This window comes from Emiliania huxleyi (assembly GCF_000372725.1).
Source record: "Emiliania huxleyi CCMP1516 chromosome Unknown EMIHUscaffold_200, whole genome shotgun sequence".
Taxonomy (NCBI): domain Eukaryota; phylum Haptophyta; order Isochrysidales; family Noelaerhabdaceae; genus Emiliania; species Emiliania huxleyi.
In genome coordinates, this window is record NW_005200599.1 from 178,180 (window position 1) to 187,253 (window position 9,074).

The 9,074-nt window shown below is 67.5% G+C and overlaps 4 protein-coding genes across 4 annotated transcripts in view; 3 read left to right on the top strand and 1 right to left on the bottom strand.

Annotated features, from left to right (window-relative positions):
- EMIHUDRAFT_234090 (hypothetical protein) overlaps positions 1-662 on the top strand; it is a gene marked incomplete at both ends in the record, with an annotated part of 4,447 nt that extends 3,785 nt beyond the window's left edge. Inside the window, one exon of the mRNA XM_005781520.1 lies at positions 638-662. Coding sequence (XP_005781577.1) covers positions 638-662 — 25 coding nt within the window. The remainder of the gene's footprint in view (positions 1-637) is intronic.
- A 575-nt stretch (positions 663-1,237) lies between these two features.
- EMIHUDRAFT_456826 (hypothetical protein) lies at positions 1,238-3,496 on the bottom strand (the record flags this gene model as incomplete). Its single annotated transcript, XM_005781521.1, has 8 exons — positions 3,457-3,496; positions 3,196-3,306; positions 3,005-3,115; positions 2,613-2,760; positions 2,226-2,407; positions 2,056-2,148; positions 1,623-1,936; positions 1,238-1,322 (listed from the first exon to the last, which is right to left on the bottom strand). The coding sequence occupies exons 1-8, from the start codon at positions 3,463-3,465 to the stop codon at positions 1,238-1,240; spliced, it is 1,053 nt and encodes a 350-aa protein (XP_005781578.1). The 5' UTR covers positions 3,466-3,496.
- A 417-nt stretch (positions 3,497-3,913) lies between these two features.
- EMIHUDRAFT_47430 (histone deacetylase complex subunit SAP18) lies at positions 3,914-4,267 on the top strand (the record flags this gene model as incomplete). Its single annotated transcript, XM_005781522.1, has 1 exon — positions 3,914-4,267. A coding segment is annotated over one exon (354 nt), but the record flags the coding sequence as incomplete, so codon positions are not given.
- Positions 4,268-6,240: 1,973 nt separating this feature from the next.
- The window catches only part of EMIHUDRAFT_314748 (heat shock protein 60), a gene marked incomplete at both ends in the record, with an annotated part of 3,493 nt that continues 659 nt past the window's right edge, over positions 6,241-9,074 (top strand). The window contains 13 exons of the mRNA XM_005781523.1: positions 6,241-6,648; positions 6,682-6,759; positions 6,942-6,977; positions 7,076-7,183; positions 7,239-7,347; positions 7,484-7,485; positions 7,592-7,657; positions 7,750-7,822; positions 7,902-8,033; positions 8,210-8,343; positions 8,420-8,463; positions 8,533-8,697; positions 9,071-9,072. Of these exons, the coding sequence (XP_005781580.1) occupies positions 6,241-6,648; positions 6,682-6,759; positions 6,942-6,977; positions 7,076-7,183; positions 7,239-7,347; positions 7,484-7,485; positions 7,592-7,657; positions 7,750-7,822; positions 7,902-8,033; positions 8,210-8,343; positions 8,420-8,463; positions 8,533-8,697; positions 9,071-9,072 (1,357 nt within the window). The remainder of the gene's footprint in view (positions 6,649-6,681; positions 6,760-6,941; positions 6,978-7,075; positions 7,184-7,238; positions 7,348-7,483; positions 7,486-7,591; positions 7,658-7,749; positions 7,823-7,901; positions 8,034-8,209; positions 8,344-8,419; positions 8,464-8,532; positions 8,698-9,070; positions 9,073-9,074) is intronic.

Here is a 9,074-nt window from a genome sequence, read left to right on the forward strand (position 1 = left end):
ATCCCAGGCTCAAAACATCGCTCAAACGGCGAGAGCGCCGCGCTGCTCCTCCTCCCGCCGCCGCTCCGCTCACCGAGACAAACTCGGTGCCGCCGTTCTCGCCGCCGCCGCCGCCGCCGCCGCCTCGCCCCTCGCCTCCGTCACCGCCGCCCTCCATCTCGCGGCGGCGTCCCTCTGACATGGCGCGGGCGCCTCGCTCGCCGGCGCCTCGCCGCTGCCCCCCTCTCGCCGCCGCTCCGCTCGTGGCCGCCGCCTCCCCTGTCAATCCCGCCGTCCGCACCACCGCTGCCACCGCCTCGCGCCTCGCCGCCGCCGCCGCCGCCCTCCCCCTCGCCGCTGAGCGGTGCTTGGCGAGCCTTCTCACCCGCCCGGCGGGGCGCGCTGCGCGCACAGCCTGTGGGTCAGCCTGTGCACACTCTCTCCTTCTCTGTACTATCCCGCCGTCCGCACCACCGCTGCCACCGCCTCGCGCCTCGCCGCCGCCCTCCCCCTCGCCGCTGAGCGGTGCTTGGCGAGCCTTCTCACCCGTCGCCCGGCCGCGCTGCGCACAGCCTACGGCTTTACCCCTAGGAGCTAGGTGCACACTCTCTCCTTCCTCTGTACTCTGACTGCGCCGCCGGCGCCGCCACGCATGCAGTTGGGTGCTTGGGTCAGCGGCGTGAGCCGAGAGGTGGCCCACCGCTGACAGCGCTCAGCGCGGGGGGGGGGGGGGGGCGCCCCGCGCCCACACACGCGCCCAGCGGCCAGCGCAGCAGCACGACGGCTCCTCTCGCCACCCCACGCGCGGGGGCGTGACGTCTGTAGCGAGGCGACGGACGGTGGGACGGTGTCCGACCCGTTCTGGGGTTTTCATATGATGCCGCTCTACTCGTATCGACCAATAAAATACCGGGGGAGGCCTGCGCAGCCTCTAACTATTTCGCGGCGACCTCATGCGTCAAATCCGCTACGGCAGGCGGCGGCGGCGCAGGACGAGGCAGAAGAGAATGACGCGACAGAGGAGGAAGTGACAAGGGAGAGAACGACGAGAGTGGGACGGCCGCGAGGTGTGGCATGAAGGTTGCAGCGAGAAGCGGCGAGAGACTGCGAAAGGAGATAGGAAGAGGCAGACCCCCTAGGGTGGGCGACGGCTAGCGCATCACACCCCTCTCCTTAAAATCCCTGTGTGGTGGCGGCGTGCCGTCCTCCCATCCCTCCCTTGGGTTGTCTGTTTTGTTTCTTTCTTTCTTTAAATCCGCTAGAGTATCAGATAGAGCGCTTTCGAAAAGGCCGGGGCAGACCACCCCTCGATTTTTAGCTGCAGCGCCGGGCAGCAAGCGTTGCTTGTCTTACAGTCGTAACATGGGGCAATGACATCGATCTACAGCGCAGGCATTGTCACGCGCCGGAGGTAGAGTTCTAGCCAGGTGCGTGGCGCGGCGGCGGCGCTAGTTGTGCGTGTGCGTGTGTTGCTCCCAGTGCGCGGGGATAGACGAGTCAAGAGGGCCCAGAGTACTTAGCCCCGCAACGCGCAAAATTTTGGCTAGGAGCAGCCGCTGGGGGGGGGTTGCGCGCTTGACTTGGTGCCGGGCCGGCAAGAGTTCCAGGTTGCTGGGGGGTTGCTGCTCCTGCACGCGTCGAACATTGCGTTCAGGCCCGCGTTGTTGGTGCAGTCTATGTTCGGCACGCTTCTGAAACCGAGGTAGTTACGCACGATGATCCAGTTTGTGCTGAGCTTGAGGCCGGAGGGCTGCAGCACAGGCAGATCGTCGAACTCGGGCCCCATCTCGTTGTTTGCCATGCCATTGCCAACAAGACCGAGGCTGCTCAGGTCGAGCTCCGTCAGGGCATCTTGATTCTGGAACCTGAAACCAGCCACGAACTGGAGGCTCGGGAAGCTGATTGACGTAAGCGATGCGACGTTTGTCACATACAGATTGGTGGTGACATGCGTCAGCTTGGGGGCGCTGAGCGAGGTCAGGCCTTTTTTTGTTGGATGGGGGATGGTGGTCCTGAAAAGAGTTGGTTTGGGTGGGTGGCGGTAGCGGAGAGGGGGGGGGCAGGGTGCCGCACTACCTTTGTGAAGAAGTTGAGGTAGCGCAGCGCGAAGTTGAGCGAGACGGGCTCGTCCATCTCGACGGCGACGCGGTCCTTGTCCTCGGTGTCCACCTGCGGGGCGGGGGCGGGGGAGGTGTCGGGGAGTTGGTCGACAGGCGCGGCGCGAGACAGCGCCGTGCGCGCGGCACCGACTCGTTCGGCTTGATGGTCATGTTGCCGGAGCCCATCTCGCCAGAGACGGAGAACTTGACGCCCTCCTTGGTGACGGAGATGGTGACGGTGTCGCCGAGGATGGCGAGGTCGCGGCAGATGCGCTGGAACTCTGCGGAGGGCATCTGGACGGTGCACTTGTAGTCCGTGTCTGGGATGCCTGCGCGGGGAGGGGAGCGAGGGAGGCTCGGGGTGAGGTGGAGGGGCAGCTCCCTTGGGTCGTGCGGTGTGCGTGTTGTGTGTGGGGGAGGAGGGGGGGGGCAGCGCTCGTGGTCTTGTGCGTGTGCGCGCGGTGGTGTGGTGGAGGCGGTGTGTGTGCGTGGTGGCGGTGGGGGAGAGGGGGAGAGGGGGGGGGGGGGCGCTGCCGAGGTGCTCCGAGTCGATGTCCATCAGCTTGAGCTCAAAGTCGGAGATGCGGTCCGCGTTCTTGTTTTCGAACATGAAGGTCATGGCGTCGGCGGAGTCGTCGCTCTTGAGCGTGACGACGTCGTCGTTGTTGCAGCACTTGAGCACCTTGGCGAAGAGGGAGGGGGGAGGGTGAGCAGGGCGGGAGAAGGGGCGCCGCCGGGGCGCAGAGAGCAGGAGGCGGGAGGGCGGAGAAGAAGAGGGGGTGGGAGGCGGGAGGCGGGGGGGGGGGGGGGGGGAAGCCTAAGGAAAGTAGCGGTGGGGGAGGCGGTCGGGGCGGGGGACGGGGCGGGGAAGGGGCGAGGGGGAGTGGGGCGGGTGGGCTTGTGGCGGGAAGCGGGAGGTGCGTCGCCTTGCCCATCGACCCGAGGTTGATTCCCAGCGATGTGGAGGAGTCGCAGCGGTAGTGGTCGAAGCCCTCGGATCGCAGCAGCAGCGCCACCAGAGACACGTGGCTCGAGTCCTGCGACAGCGGGGCGTGCGCTCAAGGCGCGGCCGGGGCGGCGGGCGTGGCGACAGCGGGCGGGCGTGTGTGGCAGTCACCATGGCTTGGACGGAGACGCCGGTGGTGGAGCAGTCGAAGTTGGCCTCGGTGACGAGGTCCTTCATCGCCTCGGTGATCTTCTTGAGCATCCCGCCCTCAGTCATACGAGCCTGTCGGCGGCCGCGGCTTTTCGACGTCCGGCCGCGGCGCGCAGGCCCACGGGCGGGCGGGCGCGGGCGCGGGCTGCGCAGGCGCGCTCGCCGAGCGGCGCGTGGCGAGTGGGGGCGGCGGGGGAGGCCCGGGGCGGGGGCGCGGCGCACCTCGAACATGGTTATTGACGAGCTGTTGGTGGGAACTGGCCGCCTCACTGATGTCGTTCCCGCCAAGGGGGCCGCAGTTCTTTTTGGCTGTAGCCGAAATGAACTCAGAGGACAGGAGGGTGTTCCAGGGTTTCTTCTCACAAAAACAGACCCCTGAACCAAGACGCACAAACAAACAAAAAAACTGAACCAAGACGCACAAGCAGCACAGACAGTCGCTTCACACATGGCTCGCTCTCGCTCGCCCGCGAACCGCGGGAGCCACCGCGACCGCGACCGCTCGCGCGACCGCGACCGCGACCGCGACCGCGACCGCGACCGCGGCGGCCCTCCGGTCCGCATCGACCAGCGCGAGCGCGAGCGGCTCGCGCGCAGCCGGCAGAACGGCGGCGGGCCGCCGCCGCCGCCGCCGCCGCCGGGCGGACCGCGCGGCGCCCCCCCGCAGCGGCGGCCGGACCCGGTCGACCGCGCGGCCACGTGCCCGCTCCTGCTGCGCACCTTTGTCAAGCGCGGCCGCCACCACTCGAGCTCCGACTTTGCGCGCGGCGCGGCGCCGACCGCCGACGAGGTGCCACTGCACGGGTGGCAGGACACGTCGCTGTACGAGCTCAAGGAGCTCCTCAAGGGGGTGCACCCCGCCGCGCGGGAGCGGGGCCTCGTCTTCTCCTTCTCGCAGGTCTACCCCGATAAGCGCGGCGCTCTCGTGCTGAGGGAGGTTGGCTCCTGCCTGTCGCTCAAGCGAGGCAACGACGACGCGAAGACGCTCGCCGAGCTGCAGTTCATGGCGGGGGATCATCTCGATATCGCGCTGCTGCCCGACACTTCGTGAGGCGCCGGCGGTCGCAGCCTCTCGAGAAGGCGTGGGTGGGGGCATGCCACTTAGCACTTTCGGCGATGCTACTTTCGGCGATGCTGGCATGCTGCCGCGCCGACGCGTGTGGCCGGTGCGTATTAGGAGAGAGCGTCTCATTTCATTCAAATGCACATGAACGAGGCGGTCCCCGAGTTTTGCACTGCGAGTCCGCTGCTGCCACACGCACACGTCAGGCCTCCCCGGAGATCCCCGGAAAGCCAAAGCGTCTGACGAAAATCGTGCGATACGTGGGCGCAGTGCTGCTAGCCCGCCTGCCCTCTGCGGAGCAACACGCGGCGCACCTCCGCCTGGCGCGCACGCAGCGTCTCGGACGCGTCAGTGCCGAGCGTGCTCTCGCGCATCGCTCTGCCGTCGATCGCCCAGGTGGGCTGGGACGTGGCCACCACCTCGGCGCGCTGAGAGAGGCCCTCCGCGTAGAGCGCCTGGCTCGTTGGCCACGCCTGTGGCTGCGTTTCTTGTTCCGCGTCCGAAGAGGCTGCGGCTGCCCGCGCGCGCTTACTGTCGGACATATGTGCATACATGTGTGCCCGGGGGAAAAGAATTAGAATTCTCGGCACCGGACTCACTGACACAGGTACACTAAGCTCATGTGAGCTACATGCTTTGAACGTGTGGGCGGCAGCTGTCTGTTTACAGGCGCTGGCCGCCCGCGCGCGCGCCGGACCGGCTCCGGCACGTCAGGCGCTGGGCGGCGCGCGTCCACACGCGCGTCGCGCAAAAGGCGAGCGCTCGCCGCCGCTACGGCGGCGGCGGCGGCCGACGGCCGACGGCCGACGGCCGACGGCCGACGGCCGACGGCCGACGGCCGACGGCCGACGGCCGACGGCCGACGGCAGACGGCAGACGGCAGACGGCCTAGGGCTCGGCTGGGCGCGCACGCGCACGCGCGCGCGTCGCGCGCCACGCGTCGCTCCGCGAGGGCGCGCGCCAACCGCGATTCGAACCGGGGCCAAAAGGCGCCTGGACAGCGAGCCGAGACGAATTCCAGACGCATTCGTACGCGTGGACGGTGGACCACTGGGCGGGAAGGCGGGCGGATCCCTGATGTAGCGCCAAGCTGGAGGGTGGAACTCACAACCCCGCTGCTTTTTGCAGGTCGCGTGTTAGTGGCCCAGACGGCGCCAAGCCGTGGCAGTTTGGCCCCTGGCACTGCCGCTCGCGCTCCTGCGTCTCCCCGCCCGTCGCGATGGCGGTCCGCTATCTTTGGCGACTCGGAGCGGCGGCGCCGCTGCCCAACACGAGCTGTTGGCGCGACCTGCGCCGGTCGAGGGCCTACCTCCGCGAGAGGGGCTACTGGTTTGAGGGGCGGGGAGGCAAGCCAGCCCCAAGGAGGGGGCGAGCGCGCATCGCTAGCCCGAATGTGCTGCCGAGCCGCGGCATCGCGTCGGCGCGGCGGGGCGGGAGGGGGCGGACAAACGGCGGTGGCGCGTGCCCGGAAGCGGATGTCGGCGAGAGCCTCCAGCATACGACTTGATACTTGATCACAGTTCCTCTGGCCAGGAAGAAAGAAAGAAAACGGACAACCCAAGGGAGGCATGGGAGGATCCTCTAAAAGAAAGAAAGAAAGAAAACGGACAACCCAAGGGAGGGATGGGAGGATCCTAAAGAAAGAAAACAGGCAACCCAAGGGAGGGATGGGAGGACGGTACGCCGCCACCACACAGGGATTTTAGGGGAGAAGTGTGGTGTTAGCCGTCGCCCACCCTCGGATCCTCTGGCCACGTTGCAAGCGCCCGGCATTTTTTTAGCGAACAAGCTCCCAGTGTGCGAGCTGCCGCTCAGCCACGCGCAAACCGATAATGCCAGCTCTGCTCGGGAGCGCGCTGCTGCTGGGCGGGTGCACCCACGCCGCCGCGGTGTGGGTCGGCACGCCCGCTGCCTCGGCGCGCGGTGTGCGCGCCGCGCCGCGCATGGCGACTGAGGTCACGTTTGGTGACGAGTCCCGCGCTGCGCTGCTTGCGGGGATCGATGCGGTCGCGAATGCGGTCAAGGTGACGATCGGTCCCAAGGGGAGGAACGTCGTGCTGGAGCGCTCCTTTGGCGTGCCGGAGGTCGTCAACGATGGCGTCACCATCGCGCGAGACATAGAGCTCGAGGATGCGCGCGCGAACGTCGGTGCAAAGCTGATCGTCGAGGTGGCGTCGAAGAGCGACCAGAAGGCGGGGGACGGGACGACGACGTCGTGCGTGCTGACGCAGGCTCTGGTCGGCGAGGGGCTGAAGCTCGTCGCGTCGGGTGCCAACCCGATCGCTCTGCAGCGCGGTTTGCAAAAGGCGATAGAGCTGCGCCCGCTGGCCCGTGGTGGAGCAAGAGAGAGCGTCCCTGACCTTCGCTCCGGACGCTTCGCTTAGGCGTCCAAGCTGCTCGCCGCGGAGGTGAAGAAGCTCGCCAAGCCGGTCGACTCTGACGACGAGATCAAAAACATCGCCGTCATCGCGACGAACTCGGAGGCGCCAGACGCGACGCCTCCCAGACGCCTCCTAGACGCCTCCCAGACACCTCCCAGAGACTTGCCCCATCGCGACCAACTCGGAGGCGACGCGCCCTTCGAACGCCACGCGCCTCCCCTGGCGCCCGCCCCCGAAGCTTCTCGCGCCTTTCCCCTCCCCAGGCGATGGGGCGCACGATCGCTACCTGCTTCCAGCGCGTGGGCGCAAACGGCGCTGGGCAGAGGAGGGGCGAGGAGGCTGCGAGGCTGCGAGGCTTGAGGCCGCCGCGGTGCGAGCAGGCGCGACGATGGTGGAGGACGGGCAGACGCTGACCGACGAGATCGACTTCACCGAGGGCATGGAGATCGACCGCGGCTTCGTCTCTCCGTACTTTGTCAAGAACCAGGCGAGCAGAAGTGGTTCGGTGGCAGCCCTTTGCAACGCCTTCACTGACGCACCTCGGGCTCTCCGGCGTGCAGGAGACGCAGCTGTGTGAGCTCGAGAACCCGCGCGTGCTCGTGACCGACCGCAAGATCGGAAACATGCAGGAGAGAGCGAGAGAAGAAGAGAAAGAGAGAGAGAGTAGAGGTGCCAGCGGAGATGGCAGCGGAGATGAGAGCGGAGATGGCAGCGGAGATGGCAGCGGAGATGGCAGCGGAGATGGCAGCGGAGATGGCAGCGGAGGTGTCACCCGAGAGATGCAGGTGCAGATGTGTATCTGTAGCTGTGCGCGTGGCGGTGTCGGGCCAAACGACCGCAGACTGCAGGAGGTGTCCCCCCTGCTCGAGGGGGCCACTGCTGGCTGCTTCACCCTCCGATGCGTGGCCAACAGGAGATCGTCCCGCTGCTCGAGGGCCTCGTCTCCTCCAAGGAGCCGCTGCTCATCATCGCCGAGGACGTGACCGGCGAGGCGAGAGACCCCTCCGCTCCTCCTCAGCGAGGTGCGCCGCGCCGCCGCCCCACGAGACCGGTCTCTCTTGCCTCGAGCAGGCGCTCTCCTCGCTCGTGCTCAACAAGATGCGCGGCGTGCTCGACGTGTGCGCCATCAAGCCGCCCTCCTTCGGTGAGCGGCGACACACCCCCCTCCCCCCACCCCCTCTCTGGCCCCTCCGGGGACCTCTTCTCGGATGACTCCTCGCCAGGCGACCGGCGCAAGTCGTACCTCGAGGACATCGCTATCGTCACGGGCGCGACGTTCGTGACGGAGCAGCTCGGCCTAACCCTCGAGTCGGCGAGCGACAGATGCTGGGGCGAGGCTGCTGCCCCTCCGAAGAGTGACGCCCCTGCTCGCGCACTCGCGCAGGTGACGGAGGAGATGCTTGGCAAGGCTGCCCGCGTGGCGGTCTCCAAGGAGAGGACGACGATGATCGCGACGGGCAGCCACGCGGGAGAGGGAGCTGAGGAGCAATCTCGGCGCATCTCGGCTCATCTCGGCTCCTCTCGCCACCAGGCAACCACGCGGACGAGGTTGGGGAGCGGATCAAGGTGATCCGCGCGGAGGCGGAGCTCACCGACTCGCAGTTCGACAAGGAGAAGGCGGAGGAGAGGATCGCAAAGCTTGGCGGCGCCATCGGACGGATCAAGGTCGACTAGGATGGAGTAGTATGGACTCCCCCCCCCCTCTAAGATCCAATGTTGACTGACACCGGCCGCGTACAAGGTCGGCGCTGCGACCGAGACGGAGCTGAAGGACAAGAAGCTGCGGTGCGAGGACGCGCTCAACTCGAGATGCCCCGAGATGACCCGAGATGACCCGAGATGACCCGAGACTAGGTACGAGGACGCGCTCAACTCGGTCAAGGCGGCGATGAACGAGGGGATCGTGCCTGGCGGAGGCGCGACGCTCGTGTACTGCCTGCGCTTCAAGGAGCAGATCCTGGAGCAGATGACGGACGAGGACGAGAAGCTGGCAGTCGACATCCTCTTCCGCGCGATGACGTGAGCCCGCGCCCCTCCAGCAGACCACACCTCAGCAGACCACACCTTAGCAGACCACACCTTAGCAGACCACACCTTGCCTCGGACCCCTCCCCGACCCTGGCGCCTTGCTCTGCGCCGGGGAGCACCACCCCCGCCACGGACCGCTGCCGATCGACATGAGCACAGCGGGACAACGATGGACGCCGCGGCGCTCGCCTCGATCGCCGACGTGGCGCACGCGGCGGGGCTGGAGGGAATATGGCTCGACGCGTGCTGCTTCGCGGCGGTGCAAAACAAGTACGACCACGACTCCTTTGTCGCCACCCTTGCTGCCGTCACGCAGCACGCGAGCGAGGTGATTTGGCTCCCGCGCGCGCGCACCGCCTCCAAGGCGT